The 24,857-nt window shown below is 48.1% G+C and overlaps 1 protein-coding gene across 4 annotated transcripts in view; it reads right to left on the bottom strand.

Moving 5' to 3' along the window:
- FOXK2 (forkhead box K2) overlaps positions 1 to 24,857 on the bottom strand; it is a 78,891-nt gene that overhangs the window by 5,593 nt on the left and 48,441 nt on the right. For 3 of the 4 annotated variants that reach the window (XR_008997525.1, XR_005029930.2, XM_036910764.2), the window contains exons 2-8: positions 19,032 to 19,226; positions 16,127 to 16,274; positions 13,965 to 14,111; positions 8,089 to 8,282; positions 7,192 to 7,367; positions 5,924 to 6,220; positions 5,555 to 5,758 (exon numbers count right to left, since the gene is read on the bottom strand). Coding sequence is in view for 2 of the 4 variants with exons in the window: in XM_036910764.2 (XP_036766659.2) it covers positions 5,555 to 5,758; positions 5,924 to 6,220; positions 7,192 to 7,367; positions 8,089 to 8,282; positions 13,965 to 14,111; positions 16,127 to 16,274; positions 19,032 to 19,226 (1,361 nt within the window). In the remaining 2 variants the exon portion in view is untranslated. The remainder of the gene's footprint in view (positions 1 to 5,554; positions 5,759 to 5,923; positions 6,221 to 7,191; positions 7,368 to 8,088; positions 8,283 to 13,964; positions 14,112 to 16,126; positions 16,275 to 19,031; positions 19,227 to 24,857) is intronic. The other variant, XM_057501897.1, reaches the window with a different exon arrangement.

Raw genomic sequence — 24,857 nt, 5'->3', positions numbered from 1 at the left:
ACGGTGCACAGCTCGTTGCAGACACCCCTCAACTGCTGAGTCCCCTCCCAGGGCCACGTGTGGGGATGCTCACTGGCTATTGCATACTCTACTTGGCTAGTGGAGCAGTGCAAGAAGCAATACTGCAACCAAGGCTGACCTGTCTTATCCCCAACTCAGAGAAACATCCAAGTGGTGGGTAACATTCACCTTTTCCTTCACACACTCATAGGGGAAAGGAGAGAGGACATCTTTTTGGGAGCCACCCAGGGGGGCTTTGGAGGTCAATGTCCTCCCAATCACAAGACTAGCCAGACAGAGTCCCAAGGCCAGCTACCCCAAGAACTGTCAGCCTCTGGCCTTGGAGAGAACAGGCCCCTGACCTAGATAGGATGCCAGGGTGGCTATGACCTCAGGGAACAAAGAGGCTGCATGACTAGACCCTGATTAATGTGGGGCCTCTGACACTCCTTCATTCATTGAAGAACAGCTACTGGGTCCCTTTATGAACAAGAGCCTGTGGGTGCTGGGATGGCAATGACACCCAGCCTACATTCTTCTGGCTGACTCTAATGTTGTGCTGTTCTGCATGTGCCCAGGGTGACTGTGAAACCCACACGTCCTGAGTTGCAGTTACAGCTAATGACATGTACAGACACAGAGCCCCAAATACCGAGGGTCAGTGCACAGGCTCACCCCCAGCGCACCGGCCTCAGAGACAGTGGGCCCACAGGCATGCAGAGCCTGCGCCTCCTGCCCAAGGCCACATACACACTAGCAGGGGGCTCTGCCTCCATGCCCTCCAGAGAGTCCCGAGCACTCCACGGGAGGCACAGGGCAGTGCTGATGGAAGCGGGTGCTCTGCTCACTACACGTGAACCCTGCAGGTGACTCCTAGAGACCTGGGGCATCCTAGGAGCATCAGGCTGTCACAGAACATGTCATGCAAGCACTCAGGTGCAGCCATCCCCAGCTATCACATTCACCCTGCAACACCCTTCCACCTCCTTCACAGTAAGGGGCCCGGCCACACACAAACATGGCAAGACTGGCCAGGATCCCAGTGAGGCACCGGCCAGACTGCTGGGAGCCACTGTCTGTGAGGAGAGGGAACAATACCTGTGAGCATGATGGAGACTCTCCCTCAGGGTCACGGGAGAACACTGCCAGCAGTGTGAGTTGACTTTTTTTCTTGACTCCTGATGTCCCCTAAGGCAGAGGCCTAGGGTTGCAGAGGCTCAGCAAAGATTGACTATGACCAGCACAGGCAGAGGCTGAGGGATGGCCAGAAGCATGTCTGGCCTTCTTGTGAGCAGTGCAAGCAGCCCCAGAAGCCCCCAGGAAGAAGACCCACTCCACACTGGCCCAGCGTGGGTCAGGAACAAGACGAGGGTGCTTGCTTTTGCCGCTGCACCTCTAGCCAGAGCCCAGGCAGGAGAGACAAAGGCACCCAAATGGGTGAGGAAGTAAAACGACCCCTACTGGCACATGACGTCTTTACAGACAGAAAATCCTAACAAGCCTGCCTAAGGAAACCCACTAAACCACAAACCATTAAAATTAATAAAGGAACTCAACCAAGTTGCAGGTAAAAGACCAACACACAGAAGTCACTTGCATTTCTAGACAGAAGCAAGTAAGAATATAAAAAGGATATTAAGAATTCCACTTAGAAAACGAGAAGAATAAAATCAGAAGAAATTGAACCAAGACTTAAACATTGCAAAACTTCTAAATTCAATACTGAAAAATTGAAATACTGTTGAAAGCAATTAAAGACCTAAATAAATGGACTGACATCCCATGCTCGTGGATTAGAAGACAATATTTTTAAGATGCTTTTATTACTCAAGCAATCTACAGACTCAATGCAATCCCTGCCAAATCCCCAAAGCTTTTCCTGAAGAAATGGAAAGGTTGATCCTAAAATTCACATGAACCACTCAATGGAGAAAGAACAGTCTCTTCAACATATGGTGCTGGGACAACTGGACATTCACACACTAAAGAATGAAGCTAGGCTCTTACCTCACAGTAAATACAAAATTATTTCAAAATGAATCAAAGACCTAAACAGAAGAGCTAAAACTACAACACTCTTAGGAGAAGAAAAAGGGGTTAACCTTCATGACCTCAGGTTTGGGGATAGATTCTTAGATATGATACCCAATGCCCAGAGACAAAAGGGAAAAACAGGTTAACTAGGTTTCATTAAAATCACAAATTTTTGTACATTAAAGATACTAAAAAAGAAAGTGAAAAGACAAACCCACTGAATGGGGGAGAAAACATTTGCACACCATGTATTTGATCAGGACCTGGTACCCAGAATACATTAAGAGCACCTACAACTCAACAAAAAAAGACAACTCAATTAAAAAACGGGTAAAGGACTTAAATAGGGATTTCTTTGAAGATGATACACAAATAACCAAAATGCACACGAAAGATGCTCAACATCACTAGTCAGGAGGAAGATGAAAATCAAAACCACAGTTAGTCACCACATCACACCCACTATGACAGCCATGAGCAGACACTGGAAAGCAAGCCAGGGAGGATGTGGGTGACGTGGCCTTTGCACGTCCCTGGTGGGAGCACAAGAGGCGGCCACTGTGGGGAACTGCACAAGCCCTCTGTAAATTAAACATGGAGCTGCCATAGGACTCAGCCATTCCATTCCTATGTACATGCCCAAAAGAAATGAAAACCAGAACTTCAACAAACACTTGGGCATGAACATTTACAGCAGCGTTATCCCCAACAGCTGGAAGGATGAGACCACCCAATACCCTCGCCTGAGGAGTGGGTAACAAGGGAGACGTGCTCCACCAGAAAAAGGATGCTGTGCGGATACAGACTCCAACCCTCATGCTACGTGAGAGGGGCCAGACAGGCAAGGCCACATGCAGTGTGATTCCTTTTACAGGAAATAGCCAATATAGGGAAGTCCATAGACACAGAAAGCAGGTTAGTGGTTACCAGGGGCTGAGGTAAGTGGGGGAAGGGGAACTGCTTAGCAGGTATGACGTTTCCTTTCAGCATCCCAAAATGCTTCTGAACTGGTTAGAGGTGATAGTTTCAAAACATTGAATGTACTTAATGCCACTGAACTGTATACTTGATAATGGTAACTTTATGGATATTTAACCACACTTAAAAAAAAAAACATGATTGAATTTCAAGGAGATAGAGATATAAAAGAATTAATTTTAAAAACCATTATAATGATATTGTGCTTATGTATTAAAAGTGAGTTATCTTTGAGAGCTGCATGCTGAAGTAGTAACAGATGGAATGACGTGTCTGGATCTGGGTGGGGAGGAGATGAGAGGGAAATGGAACAAGACTGGCTATGAGTTAATTTCCAGAATATCTGACATTTTCCCTAATAAAAAGTTTAAAAGAAAATTATTAATATTAAAAGAAAAATGTTAATATTTAATGTTAAATCAGAAGCTTTGGTAACAGGTGTGTCTTCCCTTCCTCAAGAGTGAAAGGAGGTCACAGCCAGGCTGTGAAGCGTCCAAGCAGCTCCTGACACTGTTTAAGGAAAATCACCCCCGAGCCTCCGCTTACCCAGGAGGCCTTTCCCGAAGCTCACCTGCCGCCACCTCCTACCTCACCAGCCTCCCGGAGAGTGAACAAAGCGACAGCTGGAAACACGGATGCTGTGACACTGGATTGCTATTGACCAGGCAGTAAACCGTTTTTGGAGCCAAGTGATTTCTAAGTAAAAGACTGCAACCAAATTAGAAGCGATCCAACTTGACACGGAAAGGTAATAGAGAGCTTCTGCTAAAAGATGACTGAAGCCGGAAGGCATTTTGCATTCCTTCCAGCCTTCCTTCTGGGGGGGGGTGAGGCCTCAGGCTGTCCAGCGCCGCCTACCGCTGGCAGAAGTTGCCGCGGACCATAAGAAACAGTTGTGTGCTTTTCTCTAAGGCCCTGACACACTAAGAAGTGCATCTTTAATACAACTTTAATTTTTTGTAAGAATTATAGTTTGGGTTTGATTAATTCTATAATAATAAAAATTGATAAATCAATCCTTAAGAGTCACAATTTTATTTTTCATGTTTCTATGTTTTGTTGTTGAAGAGAAAAAATTGTGCTCGGCTAAGAACATTCGAACAGTATACGGCATTAATAGGGAATGAGTGGGGGGTGGGGGTCTGCACTGCAAGGGTTGGGGTGGGGGGAATCAGAGCCGGTAGCACATTTCAAAGGAGAATGTGAAAGTTTTATTTTAAAACATCAGTATTTTCAATAGTGGAAAATTTAATCCCTAATTTATTAAGAAATTTATTAGAAAAATTTTAGATACGCAACTTAAATAAGTGAAAGCGATATAGTTTTAAAAAGCCATCACACAGACAGGTGGACATAAATGCCCCTAATCTGCACTGATGGCTCTCAGATGACCTGGAACATGTGAGAAATGTCTATTTCAGGCCAGATCTGCTTACCGGGGACTCTGGGAGGGGACCCTTGAGTGATTCTGAGGCACATGATGTCTGGGAATCACTGGTCTACACCAATGGCTTATGACTGGGAAGAAAGACTGAGACCAGAAACAGGCTGCCACGGCCTGCTTTCAGCCGCACACCAGGCCAGCAGGTTTGCCGTGTCAAGACCATCCACAACAGCAGTTATTCAGAGGGAAGAGAACAAAGTCTGAACAATTCATATTACTTAGGAGACACAGCACTTGGCAAGCATTTCAAATGGACACATGACTATGAATTTCTCAATTCATGCATAGATTGGGATGTGTCAGCTGTTACTTAAATAACAACCATCTCTCAGGGGGTTAGTCTTCCCCAGAAAAGTTTCCAGATCTTATTCTTCCATTAAGTTTAGGGAGAGGCAGGGTAGGAATCAGAGTCACAGGAGATGAGTACTGGTCTCAAAAGGTCTTCTTCCTTCCTCAACAACTCAGCAAGGGTTCAGAGGTCAACAGTTAAGCCATCAATGGGCATGGAGAGCTTCTGGCTCCACTGCCTGAAGCCCTGCAGGGGCCTGGGTTCGAGCCAGGGCTGCACAGGGGCCCCCATGTGCAGACAGCAGACCCTCCTGTGCCTGTGCGAGGGCCCACTGCTGGAATGTCCTCACTCCAACAAACAGGACCCCAAACTCCTGAGCGGACTTAACAGCCAACTGGGACTCCCACCTTTCGCTCTGCCCCACAGGGCTGGGTGGCAGAAGGCTCCACTAGCACTGTTCCCTGGGGGACATTTCAGAAGATAGGTTCTACCACCAAAACCTTAAGCTGCTTCTAAGCCACAACCAGGTATCCACAAAAGGTAGGAGTATTTTCTCTTTCTGGGTATTTAGAAACCTGATCCCTGTTCAGCTAGGCCCTCCAATGGGACCCCATGTCCACAGCCAGTACCTGAGTGTTCCACAGTGTGACCAGGCATCCTACAGCTCAGAAATACAGACATTTCCTCCAAAGATGAAAATAATTAACAGTCAGAACCAGACACTGGGCTCCGACCGTGATGCATAAAAAGGAGCAAAAGGCCTCTGCTCTTGGTGCCAGCGCCCAGCTACCCGTGGGGACACTGCTTACCATTGTTCACCTGGCTGTGGACGGCAGGGATTGGCACCACGTGAGTCCCATTTTGCGTCACAGTTTTTATTGGTAGCTGGTGCTGACCTAGAGGTGCCTGTTGTACTATGGTGACCGTCTGGACAGGGGTGGCCTGTGGCGTCTGAATGATCCGGCCGGCGCCTAGCGTGGCGTGGCTAACTGCAGGGATGGGCTCTACTTTCACTGAAATTTAAAAAAGGAAAAGAGAAGAAATGACACCAACTAATACTCCTGGACAGCTCAGAGACTCTTACCTTTCTCACACATTAGAAAGGGCCAGGATGAACAAATTCGGTGGGTTTCTAGGAGCTTAAAAACCCGCCTGCCATGACCACCCCCACTGCTCACCTTTCACCTCCCTGTGGTCGCCGTTCTCCTGTGGCTCTGCCTCGGGCGGGGCCAGCACGGCCGCCTGAGTGACCACTGCCTGCCCAGCCACGGTGTATGTGTTCGCTGGGGCCAGTCCAGCTACGCTGGTGACAGAGACTGCTGGGATCTGGTGGACAACGTGAACTGTCTGCACAACGGGCTGCTGGGAGGTCGAAGTGGTCACAGGGGCGGTGACAGTGTAGGTGACAGGCTTGATCGTTGGTGGCAGCTGCCGCTGCACAGCAATTAAAACGGGCTGACTAGACAGAGGTGAGCCTGCCGAAGATGACGGAAACAGGAATGAGTTCCTCCCCCCAGTTTCCCCTAACCCACTGCCTACGGCCGGTCACACAGACTAATCTAACACAACAGGGTACAGCCTGTCGCCTTGTCACAGTAAAGTCACTTGTGATGAGAGAACATGGTATTCTGATGGGGATGTTTAATTCATGTATCAAACTGCTGAAAATGCAGTCTCTGCTCTGTTTGGATTTCTTACAACTGTTCCCACAGTTCTTCCCTCATGAAAAAGAAAAATGCCAACACAGGCGATGGGAAGAGGCTATTTACTGGGGGCCGCACAGGGAGCCGAGTCTTCCCCTTCCAACGGGTGTGTGGGGAGTGGAGGGTTCAGGGCAGAGGTGGCTTTGTAACCCCCCTCCTCTTTTTGGTGTGGGCTCAGAATAAGGAAAAGATACACAGGCGACAGGAGCTACAGACGGGGTGCAGGGATGGCACAGGGCTGCTGGCAGGACAGGAACTCCCATGCATCACAGTCCACATTCTGCCAGCCAACCAGGAACCACAGCAGAATTCGTTTGGACACAGGTCATACTATGTGTTTTTTAAAAAATCCCCCAGGGCACATTTTTCCCCCCACATTGCAACTTTACAAGTAACTTGTGAAATATTCATGTTCATTAAATGGAGATTTTTGCTGCCTATCAATGTCTAGTTTGTCTAATTTATGTCATCTTTTTGGGAGGAATTTTTTTCACGGCTTTTTAAATGATAAAGCAACTGAGAAACAGGTTCATTCTAAATTATACACACTGACACATAAAAGAATGTTCACTGACTTCTTCAAACACATGCAGTGCTATTAATTTTCTGGAGCCTATAAAGTAACACTCAGGTGTATGCAAGGAAGTGTCAGGTTCAAAGGAACCAAGGCCTCTTTCTAGTTCCTCTCCAGCAAGCCCAGTCCGGCACCTCCTCCCACCATACCTGCCCTCTGCACGTCTCACCTGGTGCACTCTGGGCAAACCGTGCCTCCTGGATGACGGCGAGTTTAGGCTGTGAGGCTCCAGGCTCAGGCTCCAAGGGGGCCGGTGAGCCTTCCCTTGACAGGCTCTCAGGGGTCTGGGCGCCACTGGAGTGAGCAGACAGCACTCCAGCGTGATTGGGAGAGGCTGGGGCACTTCTGTATTACCAAAAAGAAGACAGTTTTTAAGGCAAAGCATTCCTAAGGCTGCCTTGTTTTAGTAAGTTAATTTTGCAAAAGCTACCATTTGTGTTCTGCCCACCAACTGCTGTTTTGTAAGTCTTACTTTTTCCATGAATATCTGCAACCTAAGACAGACCCTCAGGAAGACTGGCTCATCTGTGTCAGGGCCCTACTGTGCCAGTGCAGGCCACACAACACAGAGAGGGACTGTCCCCTCAAAGCAGCTCCCATCCAGTCAGGGGGCTCAAGATTCTGCCATGGGGGCTCAAGACTTTGTTACAGTTATTTCTTTTGTTTAAAAACAGAGCATCTATTAATGAAGCTAAAAGCCTGTTATTTTAAAATCAGGCAGTAATGAGTTTAAGTAGCTAAAATGCAGCTTTCAGAGGTTTTCACATGCCACAGGAAAGGAAAAACACTACTCATCAAGTGGCATCGTTATAGTAAGATTGCTGGAGCACAATGAAGAAACAATTGCCACATGGTGTGGAGTTTCTGTAGAACTTCAAACATCTCAGTTGTCTCAGGCCACTATAAACAAAAGTACATGGGTAGCATCCAACACTTTTTTTTCAAATACCCATCCCAACATTTAACCACAATGCATTTGGTAGTTCCTTCATCTGCAAAAGGAAGATTTACCAACACATCGAAGGCAAATGTATTATTAACTGAGGTCTTTGTCTTTTTTCCTTACCTAGACGCCAGGGGTCCCAGAGGGGTTCTAAAGCAAGGCACGCCCCTGGGCCGCCGTTTCCTAAAGGCCTGCTCTATCAGTTTGCTTTCAGAGGCAGGATCTATCCTCCAGAAGGAGCCTTTGCCTGGTTCTTCCTGGGAACGTGGTACTTTGATGAAATAACGATTCAGAGAGAGATTGTGGCGAATTGAATTCTATGAAACATAAAAAAATACATAGAATTCATACACTTCTTTGCTGAGAAATAAAAACATTGCTCCCACATCAGTGCCCTGCAGAGCAGAAATCAAGGTGCTCAGGCCCTGCAGTGGGCACAGAAGCTGCAGTGCTGCGCGGCGCAGCACGCTGACCCTGTGGGCGAAGCCGAGACCCCAGCGCACCAGGGAGAGCAGACACAGAGAGGCTGTGGAACAGGGAAGGGGTCCACATGAAAAAAGAGGCTATTTCCTCTTTGGAAATAAGTCAGCTTTCCACATTTTCCAGGTAAGAAACCAAGACCTCATCACCGCAGTCATTTGACCTTTCCTGCTGACCTCTCCCTGTTTGGAGACGAGCAGAGCCAAGATAAACCAATTCTTTAAATACTTTTTTGAACACAAAATTCTAGCTTATAGTATCTGTCACAGCCACTTAAAATGGATTAATCCAGTATGAAGTATTTGGCAAACTAGCAAAGGAGAGAAAATGGCCACAGGCTGAGAGATCTCTGAGCCCACACCTCAGTTAAGAGAAAGCTTTGCAAAGTGCATCCATGTTTCTATTTGATCCTCACAACAACCCCATGAGGCACAAAGAGAAAATCTCTCTCAACTCGCACTCTATTCTTCTTCCTATTGCAAAACACTCGGATCTCGGTTTACAGACGATTTGAGGAACTCTCGCAGAATAATGTAACTGCTGGCAGACAACTTGATCTTGAGATCTCCAAAAGGTCAGGGAAAGCGAGATCAAAGTTATGCATTCAGATCATTTCCTACATCTACATTAACATTTAAATTTACAATTAATGGGCTATTAAAGTTTCAAAGTGGTAAAGTTAAATTCTGGGCTATCCAAAAATTATTTCTAAATTCCTCAGTTAACCTTCTCAGAGAACTGCTAGCCATGGCATGAAATTGTGAATTGCTATAAACAGTGGCTCAGAAATCAAACCTACCAAATACCACTTTACAACCACTCTAAGGGACGGTTCAAGTACCACACTTGTCACAGGCCATGATGAGCACCATTAACGGGTTACTTCACTGGCAACATGAAGGGGCAGGCTAGATTGTGCCTGTTGATTTGTGAAACTTTATATACAAAGGTTTTCTATGATTTACAGTATTTCCATAACCACAATGCTTGCTGTTTTATCACAGGATGCAGCTGGCATGTGAAGGTTGAGTTCCTCTGTGTACTGTCAGAACATGGCTGCCCAGGCACACACTCATAAGTGACCCCCAAGCTGCAGTACAGGACAAACTGACAAGCTCCTGGACTGACTGGTGTGGAGTGGGTCAAGGTGCCTCATGTCAGGAGAAGAAAGGGAACTCGGCAGAGCGGGAATCAGGGCACAGGAAGGGCTCCTTCAGGGGACAGGGAGGCTAGATTTCTACCCCGATAAAGGAGGACACCAGCAGGGTCCACCTTGTTGCTGCTGTGCGACCCCTGACACACTGGCAAGCTGTACGGTTCTCAGGTGGGGGGAGCTGCCATCTTCCGTCCTGAAAACGTACCAGGACCCACTCTGTGCCATCATAATATACTCCAGTCTCCTCTCCACTCACCACAGTCCCACAGGCAAATGAGGCCCAATTTATTGTCACCTGTGATTGTTCAGCCAGTAAGACTCTAGAAAGTATGAGGAAGTGGTGAGACATTTAATGTGGGCACACAAAAAATAAAATAGTTATACTTCTAAGGTAATCTAAGGCCTCTGTAACTTCATCAAACCCAGCTACATACATTAAACCACACTGATTCTGACTCCAGTGATTCAGACATCATTATATTCAGAGAAAAGGCAGGTTATTTTCTATAAAACTAAATGTGAAGGGGAGCTGCAATCCTGAGCCCACCCTCTTCCCAGCCCTGCCCCTCAGCTGGGGCTGGTGGCACTGGCTCTGAGCTGTCCTCCCTGAGCACCATGAATCAGCCTAACTGCCCCACTCCTTGGGTTTTCAAGAGCAGTTTCTTATTGGCCTGCTAAGGACTCTACAGTGTGTATTTTACATGGTGAGTGAGGGCTTGTAAAGAAATTTATGAGAAGGGTGCAGTTGGGAGTACCTTCCAGAAGAGTCCCACAAGCAGCGGAGGGAAGCACAGTGCACCCCCTGTATTTTAGGAAACCAGCTCTGATCCTTCAGAGGCTGATAGCCCCAGAATTCTCAAAATTTTCAGTCACAACAAATACCTCAATTCTGGGCTGGGTATAATTATAACTATAAATCATAAGAAAACATTTTGGCATAAATATGCAACCAAAAGAAATATGCCATCTTTCCATCACTCAGACCATCTTGTTTTATCCTAGAATTTGCTCTAGGTTAATCAAAAAGCTTTGCCAAGGGTAGACAATGCAAAATACCAAAAGGTAGCTGTGGGCTTACACTAAGTGTTCCAAACAGGTGTGGTGGTAAGTGCCAACACACATCCTCTCTCAGGGACTGACACAGAGCACAGCTCGAGCACCCAGGGGCCCAGGCTCTGGAAAGCACCTCTTCCATCCCACTGCGGGGGCAGGATGCGGTCTGGAAGTCCACACTTGCAAGAGAAACTGGCGGTGCTCGGGCTCTGCCTGGTCCCTACTGTGAGCCAGGAGCTGCTGCGCATCCAGAGCTGTTCCTGGTACCAGCTCCCGGCCCCAGTGCCACTCTGCAGGCTTCACTTCAGCGCTGGCCACTGTAAGTGCTGGTCCCTGATGCGAGTTTCGCCAGGCCGCGAAGAACTGCTAAGCACTGCACTGTTTTTCACCAAGTTGAAGCCTACTGAAAAAACCAGCCTCAGTTCTGAGATTGTTTTCTTGATTTTTAGTTTTAAAATACCTTTTCCTTTGTAAAGTGATGGCAGTTTATTGTTTCTCCATGTTTAATGTCTTTACTTGACAAAAAATAGATAACGCTAAGAAGAATTAAAATTAAAATGGACTGTTAAGGAGAGTGGGGGAATAACAAAATATGTGAAGAAGATTAAGAATTATGATGTTCCAATTATCAAATAAATCAGGACCAAAAGTAAAGCACAGGAATATAGTCAATGTTTTAATTTTTAAAAAGAGCTGTTTTGGTTGGCAGTTTCTCCCCCCCATCAAAAGTAAAAGTATCTGGGTGTTTTAAGAAACAAGGTTGAACAATGGAAAGGCTTTTTTTGTTTTAATCCAGGAAGGAGGAAATGGGAATAAGGTCTTAAACACGCAGACTCTAAGTACAGTTGCTTTGGGAGGCCAGCTGAGAATCTCCTGACAGAAAAAGGACACAAGCAGATCAGTACTGGGCACAGCTGAGGACCACCAAGGAAAGAAAGAAGAGAGTGCGTATCTGTAGCTTAAAGGGAGGCTGGAGCTGGGAATCCCCTTCCCCACGTAACCGCTGGAGCCAGGGAGTGTGAGATGTCCCAGGAACAGCCTCACACAGGCAAGAATCACCCTTACAGACCTTGATCTAGACAGAAAAGAAGGCATGTCAGGAAGAACAGGCATTAGGATATCCGGGTGGGAAGTGCACCGGCAGCTGAGGGGCAGGGGTACACAGGCATTAATGACACCTGGGTGGAGGGGGTACAAAGACAGCTGGATGGGGGGGTACACAGGTATTAACAGCTGGGCGAGAGGGTGTACAGGCAGCTGGCAGAATGCACAGGATTTGACATCTGGGTGGGGGCGTGTAGACATTAATGACAGCTGGTTAGGGGGCACACAGACAGCTGGGTGGGGATGCACAGCTGGGTTGAGGGGGTACAAAGACAGCTGGGTGGGGGGGTACACAGGCAGCTGGCAGAGTACACAGGCATTAATGACAGCTGGGTACGGTGTGCACAGACACCTGGGGGAGGCGCACAGACACCTGGGTCAGAGGGGTACAAAGACAGCTGGGTGGGAGGGTGCTGGACTGGCAGGTATGCCTGTAACCACCTAGGTGGGCTGTAGAGTTGCTCCAGGAGCCAGCGGCAACGGTTGCTGGGGAGATCACACCTGAGAGCCTCGTCCCTCTGTTACCGTGACCCCTGCTGGCCTGACTGACTCTCCAGGAGACTGAGGCCAGAAGGAGGTTGCCCCTGAAGGCTGACTTTCACCCTTTCAGCCCTCTTTGGCAAGAAAACCCTGTGACGCTGAAAGCAGTTCACATAAATGGATGTTAGAAAAGACTAGGAAACATACCACTGCAAGTCTGGCCAGGCTTTTCAGAAGCGCTCTCCCCATAAAGCCCACCACCAGCACTTAAGTCATCAGAACCCCGCACATGGTGCGCGGCACTCGACATCGCCTCGGCTCTCTGGGGACACCAAGGCCTCGCCTGTCAGCACACAAGGAAGCTCCAGTCCACACGCGGTCACTAGACCAGACAGACTACTGTCTGGTTCTGCTCCTCTCGCTTTACACTCTCTGAAGCAAGCCTTGCTGTGATTAACTCCGGTAAGTACCGCTAGGACTTACGATGTGATGCATCAAGAGACCTGCCAAGCAGCTGGATAGGAAGTGTTCTCCAAACCCAGCATTTCCCTCACTGCCAACTAAGACATGCTGCCTTTCTATGAACAGGGAGGCAGGCAGGGCAGAATGCAGACACTACAGGCCAGGAGGAGAGGCTGGGCCTTACTCTTTATCTTCCACCACCAAAGACCCTTCACAAAGGAAATATCTGGGATTTGGTTGGTAGACTACTTTCACTATAATGTTTACACATCTGCAGATAGAAGAAAAAAGTTTTACTTTTCATTAAACACTAAACAGTTATCCCACACCCCTACCCACATCACTTGGTTATAGTTATGGTCATAGTTCAATAGACACGTTTTTTAAAGGCTCTTTTACTTAATAAGCCTCAGGAATTTTGTAGTCATTCCTGGTTACTTAATGAATTCAAAAACTACAAATGTACATTTCTTCTCCCTCATGCTTTTAATATTCTGTATTTCAAACTTACTCCTCCCCATATTGTCTGAATTAGCGAGGATCTACTGGACATCCAGTCAGCAGCCACACATAGCACAGATACACAGAATAAGAAAAAACTTACACAATGTCAAGGTCTAAAATTTAAATTAATAAGCAAAACAATGGAAATATTACACATTGACTTCAAAATGTTGTCTGAGGTAGCCCGGGTCCCACACACCTTAGGAGTCGGCTAGAAGTACAGGCAGACGAGCCGGTGGGCACCCTGACTTAAACAGGGGAGTGTCACTGTCACTTGTTTTATATACTGGCCAATTGGAGAAGATGCCTTTTGAAGAAAAAGCTCTTTGGTCAACAGTTTGAGAATGATCCCTGTGCAAATCTCAGAAAGCTGTGTACGTCAGGAGATGCAGAAAAGGCAGGCGGGAGATGCCAACATGAAAGCCAGGCTGGACTTCTGACTTTATTTCAGACAGAGGGAATGAACTGCACTGGTCCAAGAGAAACATCTCCAACAATCCATGCCTTTCCCACCCATGAGACCTTGACAGTAAAGTTAGAATGAGATTTTCTTCTAAAACCACTATCCCTTGCACTCCACAGACAGGCAGGAAGGGCATGGCCCAGTGGACCACCAGCACATGACCCTCCCCTCTACCGCTGCCTGTTACCTGTGCCCAAGTTCAGTAACACAGCAGCTTTATTTTCCTCTCAGTTGTCAGTCAGCTCTACCAGACATTTAACAGGAACATTTAGTAACAAATGGAATGCATTTACCTACCTGCCAGCCCTTGTCTGCAGTCCTGTAGTACGGGTAATTTTTAGTGATGTGCGTATAAATTCCATTTAGGGTGAGTTGTTTATCAGGAGCCATCGTAATTGCTTGTACGATTAATTGTGCATAGGAATAAGGTGGCTTTGAATCATCCTGTATTTAAGTTACAAAAAGAAGTATTGACATTATCAAAATTTTTACTAAATTTATTAAAATTCAGGATTCTTTGTTTTTAAGTGTTCTTGAAATAATGCTTAGTTTTCCTCATTGTAAAAGTAATATAATTCGGGAGCATTTGGGAAGCATCTGGGAAATCTGGAGGAAGCAAATGGGAAAATACACAGCAGTGTAAAAAAGAACACCAAAACTGCATGAGGACAAAGTCCAGAAAGCAAAAATGAAAAGAAAAAAAGGGAAAAGCTGCTCGACCTCCACAGAGTCCAGGGCACATGGACCCAGTGGTGAGTCAGGCAGGGCCAGTGGTGGTGAAAGGCGCAGTGGCTGGCCTCCCTCCCAGGTCTGGGGGTCCCCATGAGCACATGGGGGTGGGGTAAAGGCACACAGGGCCAAAGTAACGACCGCCTGGAGCCACCGCATGCCCATCGCCGAGGAGCTCCTTGTGCACAGCAACTGCAGGCAGAGGTGAGCACTGTAGGCCAGACGCAGGGCTCCTCCACCAGCGTCTGAGGCGCATGGGCTGTGCTCGCCCAGCCAGCCTGCAATGGGCACATGCTCCATAAAGAGAGCCGGAGTTGCCTAGTCCCAGCACCCTACTCGGCAGGGGCTGATATCTCCCGAGCACTGAGCAAGCTCAGGCACAGCAAGGGGCCAGGGCAGTGGCGAGCTTGCGTCCTCAGATGCAGAGCACAAAGCTGTCCTCACTGTGATGCTGCTGCTCTGGGTGTTTTCCTTGTCCTCTTTTTCTATACATTTCTAAAAACTTTTTTTAACTGACAATATAACACAGACAGGAAAAGCCTGTCTGTGTTATAAGCTGAAAACAAGTTTTTGTAACGTGAACACAGTACAATCAGAACTAGGTCAGGAGAGAACATAGCTCACATCCCAGAGGCTTCCATATGACTCCCTGACCCACAGCCTTTACCTCCCACAGAGGCCACATCACTCCTGACATTTTATAGTGATCACATCTTGCTGTGATTAAAAGTTTTACTATCTAAGAATGTATCCCGAAACAACACTATTTAGTTTTGCCTGTTTTTTTAAACAGGCAATGGACAAAAATGGAATCCGAAAAGGGCGCCCTCTGAGCCTGTCCAGCCCCATGTTGTAGGGCTGCTGGCTGCTGCAGGCGGATGGTGCACAGTTGCTGCTGACTGGTCCCCAGGGCTGTGTGCCAGTGCTGCGTGGCACAAACACGTCACATTTGTACACATGTAACTGAAGTTCTACTACACACAGTTTTGCTCCTTTTCACGTAGCATTCTGCCTAGAGCACGTGCACATCAGCAAACACATGCATGCTCCTACCCTTGCTTTATCACCCTTCCCTCATGTGGCACTGAGGTTACTCTCAATTTTCTGTTTTCTATCAACTTTTGTTTGAGATTTTTGTCCATTTCCTTTAGACATAGTCCTAGAATGGTATTACAGGGTGAAAGAATAAAAACACACAGAGTCATAATGTGGACCATCAAAAATTACTGTCCCAAAAGGGGACTGATGGGTCCTCCCAAAAGTGTGTGCCTGTTTGTGCACACAAACACATGTTCTGATGTGTGCACGAGCATCCTCAGCATTTAGGACAGCAGGACTAAACACGAGGAACAATTTCTGGGACACAGTGGAACAATTCTGGGACCAATTTCTGGGACACAATGCAAGTCACCCCATGAGGACCAAGGGCTTCCTCTCTTGTCCTCCACTGTCCAATTTTCAACACCCTGGGCCCACGGATGCCACAGGTAGAACCCAGAGCTGAATGACCAAAACCGTGCATTTGTAAGACCTCAACCCAGAGAACATGCACAGCACCAGTGACCCCACAACCAGCCCCATCCACTCAGATCAGGGCTTCACTGATACATGGCAACACGTGCTTCTCAAAAGGCCCTGGTGGGGATGGTCCTGGACATGCAGGCAGTGAAGGGAGGAGAGCTGGCCACACAATGGCCCTGGGTTCAGTTACAAGGCTATAAAACATTTACCTTTGGGCTATCTCCACCTGAAGCTTCCTTTTCATTTTCTGGCTGCGAGTTGTCAGCCATTAAATTGAGGTCAGATGGTATCACACGGCCCATTTTGTATCCCGAAGACCCTGCTCCCCGGGGACTGGATGGGCAGGAGTTTGCAGCACTGTGGACAAGAAAAAGTTGTTCCCATCAGCCCACTACAGAGCATACACACCGTGCTTCCGTGACTGCTCCCAACATCAGGAAAAACAAATTAGAGAGCATATTGGCATTTCCTATGGAAAAATAGCCTCATTAATCCTCTATGACTTAAGATCACCCCACGAAATACGTGGAAATCATGTATTTACGGACATGAACCATCTCACATAATCACAAGACACTCTCAAAGGAGGTGGAGGCCCACTTGTTTCACCAGTGAGGAAACTGAGGCGCAGGTGGTCCGGGAACTCACCAAGGACGAAGAGCCTCCGTGACGGCTCCAGGGTGAGGCCTAGCAGACACACAGAGCACAGGCTCCACTCAGCCCCTCGCTCCCTCACCAGGAAGCTGAGGACGAGCTGCAGACCAGTGGCCTCTAGCTACACAAGGAACCAGCAAGGAGCGTCAAGAGAGAGGGGGCAGGCAGCCAGGCTGAGGACAGGGTGCACGGAAAGGACAGGAGATTGTGGACGGGTGGCAATGGGCCCCAGGAGCACATGCATCCTATCACACTTGGGGTACACCCAGAGAACAGAAGCAGAAACCCATTTTCACACACGCATTTTCCCCAGAAGTAGGGAGAGCTGCGGCACTGGGAATGTTCTGAGTCACGATCTCTGTGCCAACTGAAGGCCATGCTAGTCTGTCACGGCTCACACAGTTGTGTCTACTTTATGCGCCCTTCTCTGTACAGTATTATTACGCTTTTTAAAATGAGAACAAGCTACTGAAACGGAAGAATACCAAGAGAAGATTGTTTTAAAAATCCATTAAGTTATAGAGCAGTATATATGGTTAGATCTCATTTGTGTTTGGAAGGAAAAAAAGTAAAGTACTACAAATATACCAAAAATTTCTGGAAAAACTGCTAAGAAATAGTAGTTAGCTTCAACACCTGAACTGGAAAGCAGGATTCTGCAGGGCTGGGTCGGCGCCCTGCTGGCCCAGCAGCCTCTGTAGTCATCAGACTCCCCACGACGGGCACCATCGGAACGTGCGGCCCCCCACTCGGTGAGTGCTCACACAGGCGAGCCCCAGAGAGGAGCAAGGAAGCTGGCAGGACTGCCCTCCCGACCTCCTTCACGGGGCTTGAGGCCTCTCTGACATTTATGACGTGCTGACATGAGAAGGTGAGCAGTCCTACCGGCTGCATGATGGGTTTACAGAGGTAGGTCTGCTATGATGGTCAACACTGGTGATGGTGAGAGAGACAGAGGACGTGGGGGGGTGGAGTGAGCAAGGAAAGCAGGGTGACGACTGAGCAGAGGGTGAGGAGCTGCTAGGTCAGGAGGTGATTTCAATCCTAAGGTTTCCAACCAGCCCCTTTCCTGAGAGCCCAGAACTTTGTCTCCATGCCACTCGTCCGGTGTCTCAGTGAGCCCGTCTCCAGGGCTGCTGCCACCCCACTGAGTGAGCATGGGCATGCTCCTCCTCCTCTGTGAATCTGTGTACTTACACATGGTGCTGAGGAAAAATTTGATATGGGGAGGCTGACTTTTGCCTTCCTACTGACACACTATCTGGTCCATTTAGTCACACGCAAACAGAACCAAGAAAGAGAAACAGGCAGCCTCCTCAGGAGGAGGGGGCAGCCACAGGCCAGAGGGAAGGGGCCGACGCCTGCGGCAGCTGCACCACAAAGCACCAAGTCCAGGGCAGCAGCCCTCGTCCACCTGCCACTCCCTCCACTTAACACACGGATGCCTCTCCACAGCGCCTACTATTGAGGCTGGTTTTTAAGGAACAGACATGCATGGCTGAGAGATATAACCCAGAGATGCCAGGGCTCCCTGCACACTCCCTCTCTCCGCCACACGCAGGGACAGCCTGGGCAGGACACACAAGGCTGTCCCCATCTCCCAGCTGTGCTCTGCGGACAGACCTGGACAGGAGGAGCCCGACTCAAGAGAGAAGCACCCAAGTTTAGCATTACTCACAGCTAAGACGAGGCCCAGAGAAATACTCTACTCTTCTAAAAGCCAAAAGACCATAAGAGGAATGACCCATTTGAGGCCCAGCCCATGGTCAGAGTGCAGCCCTGGTCATGGCGGGACTCTGCTCCAACACAGGCTTCAACTCACCTGCTGCAAACACACCCATCTACAGAGTCCCGTGGCTGTTCCTCAGCTACTGTCCCAAGAGCTCATCACAACCTGACAATTGTGAACTGGGTTCTGGGTTCTGAGGGCCCCGAAGCTGCTGACCTTCATTCTCCCGAGGCACCCTGGCTATTTTAGGACATTGTGACAAACACATTTGTTACTTCTCTGTGGTCAAACTCATCAATTCAAAGTACAAATTATCAGAATTCATATGAAATTGGAGCAAACTAAAATAACTCAAAATGCAAATGAAAACCTATCTCAGACTTTAGACCAGTATGACAAATCATATGCCCCTACCACTTGCATTCAAAACAAATGCACAGGTGAAAACCACAACACCTGGGAACAGTGTTTCACAATGCAGGGAACAGAACAAATAGTATCTGGAAACTAAAGGGCATTTTAAGCACCCTCAACATCTCCCTTTTCCGGGTCATCAGCCCAAGGAAGGCAGAAGGTGCCACTGTCTGCCTTGGCCTATTACTGTGACTTATGACCGCTTCTGGAAGTCCCAAGGCAGGAGGCAAGGCCTGAAATCTTGATGTGTTCATGCACATCACAGCATGCATGCCCCAGCCCCCTAGCAGCCCCCGCCCGCCACAGAAGCTCTGTACCTGATGGTTCCCGTTGGGGAGGGGAGAGGACTGATGAGGTGGGCCATGGTGTCTGGAATGTTGATGGTCAGGGGTGAGATGTGGGCCTGCACGGGCTTCACCGGAGACTCGGGTGCCTCCTGCTTCTCCCTCTTCTCACTGGACAGGGCAGTGAATGTTATCTTGATGTTTGTGCTCGGGAACCTGAACGTGCACCTGAAAGAAAATTCAGCAGTCAGCACCTGCCGGACCAGAGGGTAGGTGTCCCACCTAGGACAGGACACAGCCTGCATGTCCCCAAGTGCACAACTGGTGTACAGAAGAAGCCCACTTTAAGCTCACCTCATGTGCTAGGAGGTGTTTAATGAATGAAACCAAAAAATAGGCATTTCATGACTTTAAAACACTAGTAACAAAAAACATTTAGATCAGCTAAATAGGGGGAAAAAAGTGTTGTAGACTCAAGAGACTCAAATATCACTTAATCTGCATTGCTCTTTTCAAAATAAACACAAATATGTTTTGGGTCTTACAGCAGATTTAAGACTTGAATACCACTTAGTACGCATTATTCCTTTCAAAATAAATCTGCAAATATATCTGGGTCATTAAGCAACAGTTTTATGGCTGTTTCTTCTTTAACAAAGAAGAATTGTCCCTTTTCTTTCAGAAGGTTTCTCACCTTTTAACTGAGCAAACAAGAGCCAGAGATATTAAACCTCACGGGAAAATGCTTACAGTTTAATAGTTGGGTTCACCTTTAATAGAGCTTCCTTCACATGAGTCAAGTGTATTTATATTAAAAAGAAACAAACAAACAAAAACAATGCAAGCTAAATGCTTTCAAAGAATAAAAGTTAAAGAGTTTCACAGACTCACGGTCCCTGATTCTCCATTTCACACCCAGTCAGACAGCACCTGACGTGCACAGGCGTCCAGCCCACGGTGCTCAACTGACCTCTGCTTATCTATCCCAGGTACCCACTGTGGTGCTGGCTCTCCCCACCACACTGTCCTACGTGGGCACCAAGGCAGGGTCCAGCATGTGGAGGCCACAGGCTTCTCCCACTTCTGGGGACATCCTCAGGGCTCTCTCCAAGGCCCACCGCTCTAGCTGCAGCAAGGCAGGGCGCAGTGCAGCAGGGTTTCCGCATTCATTGCCTGGCTTCCTCCCTCCTTCTAATTCAAGGCCACTGGGGCCCCGCCCCTGCCCCTCCCTCATGAGGCTCCACTGGTCAGTCCCCTCAGGCTCAGGGGATGGAGCAGAACCTGAGGGCGACTACCTCCTTCATGGCGTCCAGGAACCCATCCCTGTTCCTACCTCTCAGGGCTCCTCCTCAAGCCTGCACTCGGCTCTCCTCCTTTACACTGCCTACATCCAGTGTCCTAGGCTGAGACTCCATTGTCTGTGCTTCTCTGTCCACATGCTCACCCAGGCCTGCGACCTTCAATTCCACACCACCTGCACAACTCTAAAATCCACACTTCCTGCACTCTGGACCCCATCTCCGTCCACTGCCTTCCCAACGCCTCCTTCTGCACCCACAGTGCTAACCAGACACCCACACCAGCATCCCTCCTGCACTCCCCTTGGCAGTGAATGACATCAACCTTTGTTCAAGCCAGAAATGCAGGAGCCACCCAACCCACCCACTAAGCTTCCAGCTCACCTTCAAAACACAGTCATTAGAACTGAGATGCCTGTTCTGCCAGAGACCCTGCCCCTTTCCTGCATTGTTCACCTTCTTAGGAGAAAATTTTTACTAATCACATATTCAACAAAGAACTCAACTGAGACTACCTAAAGAAACCAGTTTAAGAAAACAAAGAACCCACTTAGAAAATGGGCAGAAGACTTGAAAAAGCATATCCCTGAAGACACACAGGTGGCAAATAAACCCATGAAAAGCTGTTCAATGTCACTCACTATGCGATGCAAAATAAAGCCGCCATGAGATACCACTACATTCCTACTGGATGGGTGACACTGCAGACTGACATTCAGTAACCCCGAGGATGGGGGGGAACAGATCTCTGCTGCGTTGGTAGTAGTAAAAGTGACATGATAGCACAAACCCGCAACGTCACTGTGGCAAATTCTCATAGTTACACATACATGTATTGCACGAGCATGCAATTGTACTCGTGGTATTCATCCAGGAGAAATGAACACTTACAGTCACACATAAACCCACACACGAATGTTCACAGCAGTTTATTCGTAATGGCCAAAACTGGAAACTACTTTAATGCCCATCGACGAGAGAATGGTTAATGAACTGTGGTTCATCCACGTCATGGAGCACAACTTGACAATACAGAGGAACTACTGGTACAGCCATCACATTACACTCTGCAGGGCACTGTGCTGAGGAAAAAAGCCAGTCCCCAAAAGTTACATCCTATGTGATTCCACCATTTATAGGCCATTCTCAAAATGCCAAAATCACAGACTTGGAGAGCAGACAAGTGGTAGCCAGGGGCTGAAGGAAGGATACATGTGGCCTCAAAGAGGCAGCACAAGGAAGGCCTGTGTGTGACTCAACGGCCATCTGCATCTACACCACCAAACGGTCACACGAACCCACGTGACATATCATAGACTCACAAAGACATCCCCATCCCCCCAAAAAATCATGCAAAAAATAGCGGGAAAACCCAAATATAGCTACAGCCCCAAAGTACTGGCCCCCACACCTCTACCGCCATCCGCTCCTGTGCGCTGATGGTGGCCCCCAGGGACCAGGCTGCCAGACCAGGGGATGTGCTCCTGGCACTGGCTGGGGGAGGCCAGGCAGAGACACAGTAACCTCACGATGCATGGCCAGCCCCAGCACAGAGAGAGGAGACCCCCTGGGCACCCCCCTCACCTGCGGCTGGCCTCTGGGGACACCCCCCGCCCTACTCTCTCCAGTTCCCACCCCGAGTCTGTCTGTACCCACGAGTCAGAGCGAGTTTCTCATAGCAAGGTCTGCCTGAGGTGCTCTAAGGGACAGACAGGCCAGAGGCAAAGGCAGCCTTCTCTCGCCATCTTCAGGCGCTGGCCCTCCTTCGGGGGCCCCTCAGTGCCATCCATCTTCCACTCCCAACTCCCCAGGGGCTCCCACCCCATCTGGGTCCCCGGCCTCTCATCCCTTCCCGCCCTCACTTGCTGCAGAGGGGTCTCCTCCCATCCCTCCCCACCATTATCCAAGGGTCTTCCTTGACCACTCAGCACCTGCTCCTCGCCCTGCCTTGCTGTTCATGACTCTATGCTATACCCACATTTGCTTGCTCACCCCTGAAAGGATGCAAATTCCTTTAAAGCAAAGCTCTTGCCTGCTGGGTTCACAGCTATAATCTGGTGCCTCGAAGAGTCCCTGGTTCACACACAGTAGGTCCTCAGTACACACTTGTGGAAGCAATAAAAAAACAACAACAAATAAACCCGCCCAGTTTCATAGACTAAAAAGATAATTAAAATAAGGAAGTCACATGACTAGAATGAATGAGAAGCCCACAACTGAACATCTTGCAACTTCTTTCATCACTGAGGTTTGAATAATCAACTCTAGGCTTAGGAAAGAAGGTGATTAAGATCTCCCTGGCCTCTAAATTTTCAGATAACACATATGACAATTATGGGAATAAGGGAAGTGCTCCTCCTCTGTCTCCCAGGTGGAGCCCCGATCCCTGTCCTCAAATGACGGTCATCATGTCCCTCTCAGGGGACAGCCAGGCCTTTAGAACATGCTGTAACTCAGCACAGGGGCCTCCAATCCTACAGTGAGTTACTGCTCTGTGCCTCAGTTTCCTCATCCACAGAGTTCACAACAGCTTCCTTTGAGTGTTGTGAAAATTAACTCAGATATTATTTATCAGACACCCAGATGTTTATTAAAATGGGAAAACCAAACTACTTTCAGTTCCATGTCAAAATGTCAGCACTCACTCATCCTACGGACAGGACCTGTTGCCTGCTGCACTGTCTGTCCCATCCCCACCCCGAGAAGTTAAGCAAAGCCCAGCCTCAACCAGAGCAGCAGCACACCACCTGCCTGTCCTCCAAGCGCCAAAGAAGCAACACAGCACAGAGCACAGTTCCAACAGGGCAATGGGGCAGAAAGCCCTTCCCTCCTAGCATGGCACCTGCTCTCTCCCGCTGGCCCTCAGCTTACACCACCCCAAGGTGGCACCCACAGGGTCCACACAGAGCTGGCTGAGTGCTACTCCTCCGGGGCAGGGCACTGCCACATCGAGGCCCAATTACACACATGAGCGGTGCGGTGTGGCCATGTGGCTATCTCCTCTGTAACCCTCAGGATCCGAGGGCACACGCAGCATCTAAAACCAGGCAAGGCCTGACAGACAGCGTGCAAGGGTATCCTGTCCATCACCAAACACTGCTGAACACCAGCCCCATGCTTTGAACACAGTTTGTCTATTTTCACCTAAGACTGAACTTCTCATCCCTGTATGAGCCACCAATCACGTGTAAAAGCTACCTAAGGCATCCTAGTAACTTTTATTTTTTAATCTGGGTTGTGATTACACGGGTGAGTTCCTGCTTGAAAATCATCAAGCTACACATGTATGATACATGCACTTTTTTGTACATGGAGTACACTTCAACAGTTTTTTAAAAAATTAGAGCCATCGATGTGAATGGATACAGAAATTAGCAAAACTGTGATAATGTGACAGGGTCACAGTGCCATTTTCTACAATTTTGTGCCAACAGTGGCCTATTTCATCTGGGTACCCACATGATTTTTCTATGAAGGTTATATTCAAAGCCAAATTCACTAAAACTGTCTTCCAAATTTCCTAGAGAGCTCAATTAGCTGTGAAATCCCTGTTCCCCCACTTGGGGTAGATAAATGACAGCTGCTTGACTTTTCTAAGCTAGAAATAAAGTGGAATAATTTTTATTAGTTGTCTCTCACAAAACTAAGAACACTGAAAGAGCACATAGGTGAAGGTCAACCATGGCGAGTGGTTCCTCCTCCAACAGTGTCTTCCCCACACCCTCCACACGTGGCAGCCTGGTGTCCGGGCTGGGAGGCCCAGCACGTCCGCGCACACTGATCCTTCCTCTCCGTTGGCATCGACTCTGGCCTGTCCAGAGCCTGGGTGGCCTCTTCCCTAGCCCTGCAACTTACTCCACAGAGTGCGTCAGCCCAGGAGGTGCTACCTCCTAGACAGATTGGGAAAATTAGGCATCTCACACCCCTTCATATCACCACAGTAGTAATGAAGCTCAGTATAAGAATATGAACCTGCTTATAAGATGCTGAGAAGAAATATGACAAAATAATAGAGCAAAGGGAAAAACTGAGAAATGAATGAGAAGAAAAGCAACCCAGATGGCAGGAATCCCAGTAGGAAATGGCCAGAAGCGTTAACCACAGGAACGCAGCCTGTGGTACTGAGCAACCCTAAGGTGCAATGGCCTGTGGTAACCCGACAAGATGGTTTCCAAGCAATGAAAGGCCCTGGGAAAAAACTAAGTTTCCTTTATGTACATGAACTTTAACAGTTTCAATATGGTTTCAGAGCTGCAAATATCCTCCTCTTGCCCTCTCTTAAGTCTCCCATACTTGGTGAAAGTCACTTTACTTGCTAGAATGGAAACTCTTAAAATGAGATACCTATGCCAAGGGCTTGGGTCTAGAACTCTGAATTAACAGACGCACAAAAAAGCTCTAAGGACTCTGAAGACCTACTCTGTGTGTACAAAGTCAGGCCTTGCTGCAAATATTTCAGTATTAACATGATATAACCACATTCAAAAACAAGAAATAAGCCACATTTAAATAAGTCTCTAACCCAACAGAAAGTTCTATTTAGTGACATCTCTATGCAAAA

Source organism: Manis pentadactyla, chromosome 4 (assembly GCF_030020395.1).
Source record: "Manis pentadactyla isolate mManPen7 chromosome 4, mManPen7.hap1, whole genome shotgun sequence".
Taxonomy (NCBI): domain Eukaryota; kingdom Metazoa; phylum Chordata; class Mammalia; order Pholidota; family Manidae; genus Manis; species Manis pentadactyla.
The sequence above is the reverse complement of the archived record's forward strand: the minus strand, read 5'-3'. Positions and strand labels throughout refer to the sequence as shown.